This window comes from Athene cunicularia, assembly GCF_003259725.1.
Source record: "Athene cunicularia isolate RWA chromosome 1 unlocalized genomic scaffold, athCun1 chr1_part1, whole genome shotgun sequence".
NCBI classification, from domain to species: Eukaryota; Metazoa; Chordata; class Aves; order Strigiformes; family Strigidae; genus Athene; species Athene cunicularia.
Window position 1 is genome coordinate 123,808,712 of NW_020799091.1, and position 14,767 is coordinate 123,823,478.

At 46.3% G+C, this 14,767-nt stretch overlaps 1 protein-coding gene across 1 annotated transcript in view; it reads right to left on the reverse strand.

Moving 5' to 3' along the window:
* Positions 1 to 11,544, reverse strand: part of IGSF11 (immunoglobulin superfamily member 11) — a 99,075-nt gene extending 87,531 nt beyond the window's left edge. Inside the window, exon 1 of the mRNA XM_026851400.1 lies at positions 11,523 to 11,544. Coding sequence (XP_026707201.1) covers positions 11,523 to 11,529 — 7 coding nt within the window. The 5' untranslated portion in view covers positions 11,530 to 11,544. The remainder of the gene's footprint in view (positions 1 to 11,522) is intronic.
* Between the last annotated feature and the right edge of the window lie 3,223 nt (positions 11,545 to 14,767).

Genomic DNA, 14,767 nt, shown 5'->3' on the forward strand with positions numbered 1-14,767 from the left:
CAGGCCAACCCCTTCAGGTTTTTGAGGTCACAAAGGAAGGGATCCCCAACTCCTTAGGGACTACTGGTCTGGTCTTCAGCAGGACCAAACATCTTCAGCACCTGCTCTGGGACTAAATCTCAGCCTCCCAAGAAAGCAGTTCACTGCTTCGAAGAGGCAACAGTTCCTGACGTGTCTCAGTACAAACGTAGATGTCCAGCTTTAGGCACCCAAATACGGTATATTTGGCCTAATTGAACTGGCAGAAGTCCCACTGTTCACCTTTGCATAAGGCTAGGTTAGACAGCCCCCACAAAATACACATCACATCCAGCCAAGAGACTATTATGTCCTCAACTTTCACTCTTCTGAATAAAAACAGAAGTAGGGAAGAACACTAATGCCCAAAGAGCATCTTTTGGCCACTGCCAGGGAAAGCAGTGTCCCTGCTTCACTTGCCGGCCCCTCTTCCCCAGATGCTGCGATGCTGGGGAGAGACTAGAAGTGTAGGTAACATGATATATGTGAGTTCACCCACCACTTTTCGCAGTCCTTGCTGCCAGAGACACCAGGTATAATTCGTTCATTCCATAACAAACATGTGCTACCCACCATGTGCAGCTCCTGGGGAAATTCACTGCCTATATCCCTTTCACATCCACCAGCTTCTCCACATTTTCACCCATCAGCTGAAGCCATTTACGTTACACTAGAGTCATCTCTCTCCTTTTCCTTCCTATTTTTCTTCCTGAAGGAAGAAAGAGACTCTGCCTATACTGCCAGCTACAATGATGAAATACTTGTACTGCACAAGTCTCAGAACATGTTTTGCTAGATGGTCCCTGCACCAAAACTCCTCTTCAGTTAAACGGGACAGCAGTAAACCTCAAATAGGCAGTGAATGACCACCACACCAGTGAGTCCTCAGCACAGAATCGACAAGAGAATTTTCATGAATATAATGTACCTGCAGGGAAAGAATGAAAGGGGCAAACTACTTTGAAGAGATTTAAACTCCCTGGATTTTTAAATTAATTGCTGTTTAGTGCTACTAATATAACAATTATTAATAGTTACTACGTTATTATTATGTTAATTCATCTTTTTAACATGTGTTGTGTAAGCACCAGACTTCACCAAGGTAGTTTTTAAGCAAACTGTCAAATCACTCAAGTGTCACCACAGCTCAGGTATTCAGCCCAGATGCTGCCAGAAAAGCAACACCACCAGACACCACATCTACTGGCACTGCTGAAATGTAGCTGACCCTTTACTAAATCAACCAAATAAATAAAAATATCACATACTTTTGTTGTTTCCTGCTTGTTTCAACCTCCAGGATAGATGGAAACTGAGCATATTAATCCTGTTTTACTGACCGTGCACTAAATATGTGACCGCAGCTTTAAGTCCCAGCCAGAAGGTAGAATAGCCAAGTCCCTGTGGCGTTCTGAGGGTGCTCACTGGGTGTAGCATCCCACACCATTTGCAAGCAAATTCTAGTTTTTCAGTTCCTCTGGGATGGGACACTGGTCTGCTTGCCCAGCCAGTCTCAGACTTATCCTGCCCCTCTCCTCTAAGCCCCATCAGGCCACAGGGTCCCTCACAAAGCACAGCCCCATTCCCAGTCTCAATCCCTCTGTGCGACTATTGTCTCCCACAAGGGAGGCTGAGAGAGCTGGGACAGCCTTAAGCAGAGAAAGCTTGGGGGGCACCCCATCACCATGAATCAGCCCCAGTGAGTCTCTGTCTCCATTCAGTCCCATTTGGCTCTGCTTCCTCTCCTCTCCCCCTCCATCCCGTCCCACTCTCACCATGTCCCTTTGTCCCCAGGCATCCCCTGCCTTGGTCACCTCCCTGACCAGCTGCCTCTCTCCTTGAGCATGAGCAGGGTGGCTTGCTCTTCCATCACATCCAAGTATTACAAAGGAAGTCCCCCACACAGGTAAGGGAGACACAGACCCACACCCTGCTCCTGGTGCCAGAGACCAGCCCTACTCAGCTCATGGCATCTGCAGAGGAGGTCTGGGTTTGTCCTGGTACCAGCTCAGCATAGTCTGGATGCTGATGGGGGGCACAAGGCACAGCCTCATTATACACAGCAGCTACAAGGGGGTGAAAGCTAAAGGGCTTCTTCCTTGCTAAAAATTCCACAGCATCTCTGCTGAGCACATGGACAAATCAGACTTGATTTTCCAAAGGCTCTTCACCTAGGCAAATTGAGGTAGATTTTCTCGAAGGTGGCAGAAAACACACCTGTGTCACATAGACCATTCTTCTGATGTGTTTCAAGGTCTGGCTGCCCAACACAGTGGAAAGACAGCATCCAAAAGAAAACATTTTTCTTTTTGAACATACAGGAACCCATTTTTTTCCCCTAATCTTACTCTCAAAAATAGGACAGAGGTGGCTAAAATTTTCCATATGAAATCAGTCTGAACTATAATACAGAGATGGAGAAGTTTCAGCCCACCTTTTTAAAACATGGCAAGATAGTTGTCTCAAGACAGGATAACAATTATGACTATCACAGTTATGCAGGAGGCAACAGTTGTAATCAGGGGGACCATTAATACCATTTACTGAGAGTGAAACAGAGGCAAAGTGAAAAGTGTAACTGAAAATACCAGGCATCCTTAAACACAAGCAGCACAGCCAGCCTCCTTGATTGCAGGTTTTTTTTTTTTTTTTAATCCTAAAAATACTGTTATCATCTCCAGAGACGATCTAACCAGGTTGCGGATTAACCATGATGTTGGTGCAGAAATAGTGGTGGCTCCCATCAGGGTTAATGCCAGCGTGGCTGGCCGCCGAGCCCTTGGCTCTGCCCAGCATGAATGAGGCGAAGCTGCTGTGAGAGGCAGATGAAGGGCGCAGTGGCTCGAAGCCTGAGCAAGGCAGCTCTGCCAAGCAAGGCAGCACACGGAGCCAGCACCAGGGTGCCTGCACCCCTGAGCCGCTGCTGCTGCCGCCCAGGAGTACTCAAGTGCACGACGCAGAGACGCTTGAGTGACCCTGCGCTGTGCCAGCCAGGTTTGATACAGCCACTCGTGAATCAGAGTGAATAAACCATGCCAAAGCTCCTCTCCTGCAAAGCCAATTAGGTGTCTCTCCGCTGTGATCCCTTAGAGGCAGCGTCTGGGAGAGCTTATCCCAAGTCCTAAAGCAAACGCATGGAAGCCAGCTCAGGCCTGGCGCTGCAACCAGGCTAAAAAGCCCTCTCCTGACCCAGGCTCTAGGGAACAGTGCGCAAACATGAGCATGGCCTCAGTAAGGCTCATTATCTCTGGAATGACCTCCACCATGCCAAACACACAGTTTGCAGATGCATTTGCTTTCACAGCGCTACCCAGCGTCTGTAACACCTGGGTGCTTCGCCATCCAGACAACGCTACCCTGCATGACCTCAGCATAACAAGAGAAGCACTCTACCCTGAAAAGACCAGCGGTAACAATTCCCCGAGCAGCAGCACTCTTCAGGAAATCACTAGTTCATCCTTCTGCCCCAAGGCAGGATTTCCTACAGATCTATCACCCTGCCAGCTGCTGGCTGAACCTATTCTAGAGGTCTTCTTCTGAGGTGAAAGCTCCACACCTTCCCCAGCCAGCCTCCTCCAATGGTTGTCAACCCCTCCTGCACTTAGGAGACCTCCAAGGAAGATGCAGATCCTATCTAAGCCAATGGTACGTACGGCACTCTGACACCTGGGATTGAGGTTGCAACTGTTTGGGTTTCTGAAGGAGAGCATGAGCACACAAGCAAAATGAGCCCTGGGAGCTTTAATGAACCACACGCTATCCCTACATGGAGAGAAGCCCATAAGATAAAGAATCTCTTCACAGAGTCTCTGAAGTCTTATTCATGGTCTATTTGTATATCTGCGCTGATGCTAGCGCAGATACATCCACAGAGCACAACACATCCTTGTACATAATGACAAGGGAAAAACATCGCAGTTCTGCTTGGCCGGGTCCCAACTCAGGGCAGTTTTCCTGCAAACCTTTATCCTCATTATGCATCTTAGGTCATGGTTATGGTGGTAACATAGCACCAACATAATATTTTTCCCTGCCAGCACCCTCAGAAACAAGCCCCTGTCATTCCTTTCCTAGAGGTGGGGAGAGCAAGGCCCAGGTGTGTGCATCCACCACAAGTAACCAACAGGGCAGGAACGAGACACACGGCCTCATGCTCACTCCATGCTACTCCATCATGTTCCCCAGGCAACACCTCCTCCTGCCTCTCCCTGCCTCCTGCTCCCATGGCTGGTCAGGGAATAAAAGCCTGAGAACGGGTATGAAATTCAGTCCCAGGACAAGAGAAAGCAGAATCTAGAAGATGAATGGAAAACACAGAATTGGTGAGGTGCTGTGTTTCCCCACTGGAAAAAAAAAAAAAAAACAAACAAAAAAACACCACAAAACCAAACCAGAGTTTTCCTACCCCAGTTCTCAATACAAAAGAAATCCAAAAATCAAACAAAACACTGCCTTGCCGCTGCTTTACTGGTGTCAACTACTGCAGGACAAAAAGGGTGAGGGTGTTCAGGCATGTCTAGCCAGCCTGCTGCCAGCAGTCATCCCTCTGATCTCTCTGCATGCTGCATAAAAACACAAGTGGGGACAGGATAAAAGCAGACCCTGCGCTTTTCTATGCCACACCTATCAGTGCGTTTGTGCAATGATAACCAAAATAGCTGCGAACTCCTCCAGTGACTTGAAACACAGCTGCACCATCTACTTACCAAAAGGTGATGAGGACCTCCTGCAGGTTTCACCCATTTTCTTTGGTGCTTATTTACTCTGTGTACCTGCATAGCCACAGACAGGATCTGAAATAAAAGCCTCTTCATGCACACATATATATTCCCCTACCTCACAGAGAGGACAGCTTCAACCCTTATCAGTCCCCACCCTTCCAATGGAAAAAAGTGTGTGTGGGCAGGGTAGGGGGAATAGTCATGAGCAGAAGCTGTGATCTGACTCTGTCAGCAGATGACTTCTATTTGCACTCGTTAGCACTGCCCTAGCATGAGCTAACACCACCCCCTCGGGTAATTTAAATTTATAAAAAAAAACCCACAGATGAGAAGAAAAAAGGAAAAAAAAAAGCCCATATTTCTATATTTAGGAGGTTAGGATAATCGGGGTGGAAGAGCCCATCTGTTTGACGTTCACTCCAGCTGCTGTGGATGCGGAAATTTGTCTATTTTCTTTCCTTTTGCCTGTTCCGACTTGTCCTGGCTGACTGTGACAGACACACAGGGAGCCTGATGTACAGCCACAGCCATTTAGGTCTGACACCGTGCACCATCCCATAGGAGTCACTGCAGAACCAGTTGGCACAACTAGGATCTTTCCCAAGTGAGTGTAAACCAGTTAATAATAATAATAATTTTATTATTATTTTTAGTTGCTACTATTAACAAATCTATGTTCATAACACTGAAGTGGAAGCAACACAGAAAGGCAGAGGATAGGTAAAACATATCTAAGACCTCTATAAAAGACAGTTTTAGGAAGGCAGGCTTCCCCCATCACATCCTCCTTCTGGGAGATCTCCCCATATCAAGATGAATTTCTGTGAGATGCCAACTCATCATCAGTGGCACTAGCCACTGGATGGAGACAGAGCCACACTTCTTTCCAAACTAACCTGTTCTGCCATTTTCATCCCAAGGCTCTATGAAAGCAAGCCCAAGCTAAATTCAGAACTGGCCTTTGATGTCCCACCTTCCTGAGCTGACCAAGCTCTGGTCCCAAAATAGCAAGGATGCAATCGCCTCAACAAGTTTCTTGATGCAGTTCCTGTCACAGATACAAGGGCCCACAGCCCTTATAGGATGTAGCATCTTTGCCCCTCTAAACCTAATGCTGTAATACTTACTTTCCTGCTAAAGGCACCCCAGCAGTGCATAAGGACACAGGGCAGACCGCTGGGGCCATTTGCTGTTTATCTTATTTGGTATAGGTGGCTGCTTTTTAATTTCACAATGTTCATCACTGGTGTCATTAAAGGTGCTGCGGATGATCAGTAAGCCTGGATAAATTTTATGCGATTAATGTTCTGAAAGCCCTACAAAGAGGAGAGAAGACTGCTGGTGCAAAATTCAGCATTCCACCACCAGCTTTTCCTTGCAGGGTCCTCTCCAGCCCTGGAGCTGGAATCACACAACAGGACATGGAGAAGGACAAGTGCGTGAGGATCGCAGATTGATAAATAGGAACAGAGGAGGAAAGATGGATCAGCCCAGGGACTCCCCAGTCCTCCCTGCAGCACACACCACTAGTCAAGCTCTAGCACTGCTTTCTTCTGCCCAACAAATGTGCCCTCAACCTTCCCAACCACACAGAGCTGAAACCACTCCGTTGATGTCCACGTGTGCAAGATCGGGATCTAGGCCATCATCTAAGGGCAATAAATGCATCCAGAGGTCCAAAAACTTCCCTTTGGAAAAAGCCTTCCTCTCACATACATTGTGTAAGTCACCTGCATACAAGCAGTTGATGGACACTGACAACCACATTTTGCAGGCTTGTCCTTGTTCTGGGTTTTGGTACAGAGCACAGCTTGGATGCATTTCTAATCACTGTGGCATAAGAAACAACATCGTACTCTTTTGAGTCTCTGCTCCAAAGAGGTCATTTTAGCTCTTGCTAGTCAGCAGGAACAGTTGCTCTTCCTCACCCCAAAGTCACTGCCTACATCCACAGCTGCCTCCCACACATCATTCATCACCCAGAGATGGCTTTTTCTCTTCCCAGCTTCCAAGACCACACTGGCCAGAGCTGTCTGTGGTCTTCTGCTAGCTACTCCACTCAATATACCCATGGGCATCATGGCCCACAAACCATTGTTTCCTCGGAAGTGAGGCCCTTGCACCCATCCCCCCTCCACCAGAAGAGTAAAGGCCTCAAAGACTTTTCTTTCCATGAGGTTCATTAATTTGGGTGAGCAGGTACAGGTGAGATACTCACTGCTAGGGGGAAAAGACCACGCCATTCTCAGCCCTCTACTAGACATAAGAGAATCCTCATAGATCATCCTGATGGCACAAGTGGGAAGGAGATGAGGTCTCACTGGCTCAAAAACCCACAAAACTAATTATTTAACTATGATTTTCAGGTAGGTCAAGAAAACACCACCTGTGCTACAGAGCTGAAGGTACATCACATAACTTCAGAAGCTACTGTCCGGAACATGTAGCCTCCAAAAGATGCACAGAAAACTGTAGACCTTTCCCCGTTTATATTGTTATGACAGCCATTCAAGATGCTAAAGTAACTCATACCTATTCCTTGCAGACCTGGACAAAGCTCTCCTTTCTGCGAGGGTCACCTCTGTCAAGCATTGTTTAATATCTGAAAAGCAACTTTTTTTTCAGAGAGAGAGAGATGATAAGCCAATAAAAGTACATGGAAAATATTCTGGTATCTGAGAAATCTTGAAAGATGAAGATATAAATAAAATACTAAGTAAAACTAATGGCTGGGGGGTTTTCAGTTCTTCATGTTATTTCCCACAATATTTAAGGGAAAAAAGTACAGAATGACATGTGTGGGAAACTTCAGATGAACTGTCTTGTATTTGATGAAATCAGAAATACCACAAGCTAGTGCAATATTTATATCATCGCCTCCCCTCCACCATCTGAAAGACGCACTACTCCATAATTGCAGATGAGGAAACAAAATTCCCTCATATGTTCACTTTTATGAAAGAGAAATTTGCTTTGTTCTGTATTTTGGGCCCTAATTCATCAAACCACTTAAACATATGCTGAAGTTCATCATTTGCCACTCTAACACTTAAGCATCTACTCAAGAATATGCCCGAAGTCAAGCATATGCACAGCACACTGCTGACTGTGGACCTTGTGTCTTCCTGTTCATTTCTGCAACTATTCTAATTTAGTGATGTGAATGTAAAGGAAGTAACACATTTTATGCTATTTTAGCACACGCCGGCAAAAGTGAAATTTGAACTTGCCTATCCACGTAAATAATCTGCAAAATTATTAAAAAGTAATAGCTAATTCTTGATACCTTTCAGAAGCAGCTTAATTCTAACCATTACCTTAAGCTGTCAGGACAGTGAAATACTATGGTGTGAACTTTTGCTCTGTATCAGTGTCAAGCAAGCAAACCTGGAGCTGAAATACTGCTCCTCCCCAAAGGAAACAGAAAAAACACCCCTGCTCATAAGCATGCGGTATGTCAAATATTATTTGTAGAAGCTATTCAGTAAGTAATTTCAAATAAGTAAAACGCAAAGAAACCACAGGATGTTCACAAACAATTTGCAAATAGAAATGGAAGAGGAATTCATTAAATAAATTATTTGCTATAAATTATTCACCTACCTTTAATCTTACTACCACTTAGACTATAAAATTCATGCCATAAAAGATACAAGATACATAACAAGGCATCATTAACTTATGCATTTCCCAGTGCTGCTTTATTTTGACTGTCCAGCTATATTATTGCATTAAGACAGCCTTTTATCTTTAATGTACTTAGAGTGTAATACATTTTTGTTTTAAAAGCTGAGCTAAGGAGACCTGGTCTGATTTTAGACTGTGATTTGATTTTGAGCTCCAAGGCTTAATAACTTCAAATCTGAGAGAAGAATCCAAGCTCTTCGCTGAGCAAAACCAAAATGAATGGGAATAGTACACAGCTGGCTAGCTTAATGAGATTTCCACACTTTGGGTCCATTTCACCTAAATTAACAGTGAAGAGTGGGCATTTTTTGTGTCCGTTAAGCCACATTTTCATAAAGGTGAGAGATGCAGGAGACACATATCAGAGAGCCATGGGGGGAGCTAGGAGCAGAGCACAGACAGGGGACAGCAGTGGCTCTCCAGGACCCACTGGCTCTGCACTGGATCACAGCATCCCCACCTGAGTCACTTCTCCTCTCCGGCAGCTGCAAGACAAGCTGCCGGTTGTGCCCTACCTATACAGGCTATATGGCCAGAGGAAGAGATTCCGGAAAGAAACTGAAAATACAATATGCAATTCTTTTTAGCCATGAAAACAAAATCCCAGAAAGGGTTCTCACTCATAACCAAGGATGAGGCAGTTTTTTCACCTCGTGTCCTGATATTCTAAGCAACAGCCACACTCCACTGTGTTTGGTCTCTCAGTAGTTGTTTGATTTTTTTATACCCTATTTATTTACTTTTAATTAAAATGATAACGATTGTCACCGCATTTCTCTGTGCAAAACCGATGCAAAGTGTGGTTATTTGGTTATGGAAGAGAGTGAAAACAGGTTCTTGCCATTGTCAAAATAATCTCCCAATTGTCTCCAGAGTGAATGCTATCGCTGCTGTTGGCAACGGGTTGCAATTAAATGTTGCACCTCATCATCCATGCATACTTTTACTCCTTGGCAATGAAAGAAAAGTCGCTTTTGCAATATTGTCATCCTGAACTGACTCGTAGGAGGCTTAGTCCTTGGCCCAGTGGACATCAGGTGTATTTATCAAGCCCCAGCACAGCACAGAGTCACTACATACAGTGTTATTTCTTATTTCCACAGCGCTTATGAGTGGTTTAAAAGACCCCCAGCCCAGGGCCACAGGAGGCAAGGGCATCGGGTCCACTGAACAGGAGACCTCTGGAAGACTCCAGTCCCAGCTCCCGACACACAGATTTTAAAAGCTAAATAAGCTTTACCATGGCAGTTGCTACATCAAACACAGCTATGGCACTGCTGACGGCACTGCTTCAACATAAATTCACGCCAGCTAGGCTGTTTAAAAGGAACCTGAGGGAATTGAGTGCTTAATTCCCATAGGTACCTTATGAAATCCCAATTGTAACAGACAACGCTTTATTTTTTTTCCATTCCCAGAGTGACACCTCAGCATGGGTAGAGAGTGGATAAGGAGGAAGGGCTGTGCTTGGCCAGATGGAGACTAAGGTTCCCTTGAGCAGTGAAGACAATTCCTCAAAATGCAAAGGACCAGATCCACTCTTTTCTATAGCAGTGCCCTGGCTGGCATGTATCCACATAGAAACACGAATTGAAAGCAGGCCAGTCATGCAGCAGACTGTCCTGGACCTCTCCACCCAATCCTGAGCGCTAAACTATCCCCAGCTGATCTCAAAGCAGAACCCAGCAGAGCAAGGCTCCCTCCACAACATCTTCAAGCCACAGACGGTTTAAGATTGTCACCAGCATCACAGACTGTACCCAGTATGTGAACAGGCAGCAAGTCAGAGGCAAAGAGGACACATGCACACAATCCCCTCATCAGTGCCCCCAGGACCACCTTTCCAGGGGTCCTGTGTATGATTTTCATTGTGGAGGTGGCCAAGACAAGGATGAGAGAAGAAGCGTATTAATTTAGGCACTGCAGATTTTCTTTATAGACTCAAAATCATCCAGGAGCCACTGCCACAAAAACTCAGGAGGGAAAGTATCCAGCAGGCCACTGACTGACGCTCCCGTGCAGAAGGCACGGGCTGGTAGTCAGGAGATGCAGGATCCAACTCCAGGCTGGCTATGGGAATCCTGCATGACCATGGGCAAGGCACTTCCCATCTCTGAGCCTCACTTTTCCTGTCAGCTGCGTGATGATCTAGATAACATGGATGGTACTTAAGACAGTGGAGAGAAAGATTGTACAAAGATTAGCATTAAAAACGTGGGTGGAGCACAGCATAGATACGGAAGGTTCTGAAAAATATGTGGGCCTCATTCTTCATACTCCTCATATCCTTCTACAAAGTATTCAATAGCAAAAATAATTTAGCCTTCCTACAAAGGCAGCACACATCAGACACACATATATTTAGATGACTATTTATTACTGAGTTTTGTCCAAGACAGGAAAATGGTAACCTGTGCCACAGAATGGGAGAAAAGACAAAGACCTCCAATTCACCCTGGAGCAAGGAAAAGGAAAGGATCCAGATCTCTGGGACAGATTCAGCTATGGTATGAACAGTGATGCTAGCCACACTCAAGAAGGTCATGAGTAAATGGCAAAGCTCTCACGAGCCTGACCTGGAGGTCCATCAGGTGCTAGATGCAGATGGGACAAGCGCTCACCTTCCTTCATGTCAGACAACTCATTTCAAACCCCTAAACAAACAGTAGGACACTGCAGCAGAAGCAACCCTCAGGAAGGACAAGACAAAATACCTTTTCAGTCATTCTATTTTGCAGATTTTTCAGCTTGCTAGGTTATCCTCCTCACCTGGCTGACTGTGCCACATGCTCCTTTTCCTCACCCAGGAGACATCAATCTGTCACTAGGGCCACTCACTTGTTCCTGACCCCAGTGTGTGATTTTTACCCCTTCTATTTGCTCAGAGAATGGAAACAGCAGCGCAGAGACCCGGTAGCAGCAGATGGGAACAGAGCCCGCATGCCCTAATCCCCAGTGCTCACAACCAAAAAAAAAAAGAGCTCTCCCCAGCCCCCAGCACCTGATTTCTCCCTTACATGCATAGCATCGCTGCTGCTGAATTGCAGCCTCAGAAAAAGGAAAGAAAGAGGCCCAAAAGGCAGCTAGGAAACCCACCGTCCATTGGCTTCCCTCCACGCGAGGCGAGCGGGCTCCTTCTGCTGCAGTGACTTGGCAAGCACACCTCACTCTGACTCAGCACCTCGCCGGCACCTCCTGTCAATTATTTTCACAAACTGCTGACGCTGGAAGGGCTATTTGCAATTAGGATGCAACACAAACCAGTGGCAGTGGGATGCCTCAGCTCCCCTTGCTTCACCTGCAGTGGTCCCCCATCACCTTCAGCCCTCTGGCTCAGGGCTGGAGGTTCCAGGGAGTGTGAATGGGGGGATAGTGCAAGAGGGCTGGAGGATGGGGACCAGTGTGTGTGTGGGAAGCCTGCCCGTGTTGTACCTGTTCTGTGGATAAACAGACAGCTGCCATCAGTGTGTCAGCTGAAATGCAGTCTTACCAAAAAAAAAAAGATAAATAAATAAAAGCAGCCACTGGGAGTAGGGACAAGAGCAGCAAGAACAGATGAGACTATGCAAAAACAGCTGCTGAAGAACTAACACGGAGCATTCCCCGAAGAACAAGCAAAACGCAGCCTTGCTGCAACTCCACGCAGCTGAGAAACACAAGCCTACACTCTGCGTCTGAGGCACTTTCAGCTTAGAAGAGGGAGGCACTGATTGTGGATGAGTCCCGTAATAGGTGCCCAGGGCACACCAGCTGTTTCAGGGGCAAAAGGAAGAGCTGCCCTTGACAAGCCAAGGACGTGACAATTCTGCAGACAAACTGAGGCTATTCTGTCACGCTGCCAAGTAGCCAAGGTCCTCTCAACCTCCCTGAGCCACTACCTCCCGACACACAGCCAGAAAGCCAAACAGGCTTACAGCCTAGCAGGTCCACAACGAACGAAGACGTTCAGACATCAAACACCATCAGACCGTGAAGTTCTAACACGTGCTCAACTACAGAAGCAGCCCAGTGGCCACACAAGCCCAGCACTGGCTTGCAGAAGCCCTCCAGCACTTTCTCTCGCAGGGCTTCACTAAAACAACAGAGTCTGGCACCCACCCCTCTCTCCCCTTCCCCAAGGGCCATGGGGAGCTTCAGGCTCCCCTCGCTGTTGCAGGCAGTGAGAGGCAGCAGAGTGAGTGATGCACAAGATCTGGGGGGACCCAGAGGCTCTCTGCAGGTGCACCCAGGGACCTTTTAACCAAGAAACAGGACTGTATTTTCTGAGATATGACTTCGAAACCAAACATTTCACAGAGTGTGGCTGATGCTGATAGACCACACGGGAACACAAGTTGGAGCAGGCGGCGTGAAGCTAGAGTAAAAGGCTCCAAGGAGTGCTTCAGGTTTGATGCTGAAGGCTGCAGTGAACCATTACATACAAAATGATGCAATAACCACCCTACACAGTGCAGGAAAGGGATGAAATAACCATGCTAACCAATGGTGAAAGTTTTCAACCTGTCTCATAGTCCATGGGCCCACAGCTGCAGAATTCATCACAGAGTAATGCCCTGCCCGGAAATCCAGTATGGGCAAAAGGGCAGAGGCATCATAACTGCAAGATGAGTAATGCACATCGAGACAACCAAGGCTAAAGAGGGAGAAAAGTTAACTAAACACCACATCTCACTACAGCAACCTGGATTTACCAATGGCCTCCTGATCAGGAAGGAAATATCTACTGCGCAGGATGGAGTGAAAGCAAAGGAACAACAAAGTCAAAGAAAACAGCAAAAAATAGTGACTTCAGCGACATGTGCAGGAATTAGCCAAGTGTCACAGCAGGTTACAATTCTGCAGCGTCTTAAAAGAGCATAGGTAGGGCTTGGAACAGACAGTCCCAGGGTACTCAGCAGCTAAAACACTGCAAAGTGATGCAAAGAGCAACCGGAGTCACAAAGTAATGGTGACCGCTACATAACCAGATTTAACATCTCTGTGAGAAAAAACAATACCAGAACTTCACATGATGCCTCTTAAATGTGAGATGATTATAAGCAAAACCAGTCAAAACAGCCTAACTCCAGAAACAAGGGAATTAAAGTTGTTACATTCTGTATTGTGGTGTGCTGAAGCAATCTCAGCATCTTCACTGAAAAGGTACGCGGTGCCCCTGAATAAAAAAATGCTGAGAAGCAAGAAAACACATTGTATAGTTAAACAAAAGGAAAAAGAAGTCATTCAGTCTAAGCAGTTGCTTCATAAGATGGTAGCTAGGAGGGCTGAGAACAATACTGAAGGCCAAATTGCAAAAGCCAAAAACCAATCATTTCAGTATATTCAAAGGCCAAGTCCAGAAGTGTCAAAGAGTAGGAGAATGACATTTCTCAAGAGGCTGTGCTGCTAGCAAAGACATGCAAGCCCTTGCTAAATTGGGTGTTTTCTGAAGGATGCAGGATAACCTGGAAGTTGCAGCAGGTATCAGTTAAACCGGTCAAATTCCCTAAGCCCCTAAAAGTACACAACAGGAGACAAACCCGCTTGATCTCTGCTCAGAGGAACTTGTGGCCCTTTAATCCACTTAAATTTTGGAAGGAAAAGGATAGGACTAAGTGATTAATTTTCAGTTGCTTCAAAGCACACCTGCTAAACCATTCTGGGCAGGATGCCAGTTTGGTGCCAGTCCCACTCCCTGATTGTCTGGGGTGGGAAACACCTCTCCCTTTGCCTCCCCCCCAAGTCAGGTTCATGCCACTCGGGTTCAGGCTGAGTCCAGACCTGCTGCCCCACCATTCAGCGCTCAGACTTGGAGGCACGGGAGATCCTCTCCCCCTGCCCTTGCTCTGGCCCCAATTACAAGGGATTACCCCCAGGTTTCATACAAGCTCTGGGGTGGTTTAATCTATTCCTTAATATCTGGAAGAAAGACAGGGAGCTGGCAGTAATTTGGGCTGGCTGAGACAAAAGAAGATTGAGAGAGACTTCCGAGGGATCTGACAAAGCTCGGCAAGTGGGCAGCATAATGCAAGATGAAAGTCAACATTGCCAAACAGACAGTAATAAGAACTTGAGAGAATAATCTGAACTACTCATATACTGTGGGGCTCTAATTCAAATGTAATCACTTGAGGAAAATATCTTGGTATCATTGTGAACGGCTCAATGAAAACATCTGTTCAATGCACAACGATGGTCAAAAAAGCAAGCAATCTGTTAGAATGTCTAAAGGCGGAGGCTGAAAAGGATGCTGGAAGTATTAAAATGCCACTACAAACACTAGCAGTGCACCCTCAGGCTGGAATTGCTGTGGTTGCTTCTGGATGGCATACCTGAAGATACAAAAGGCACAGAAAGGCTTC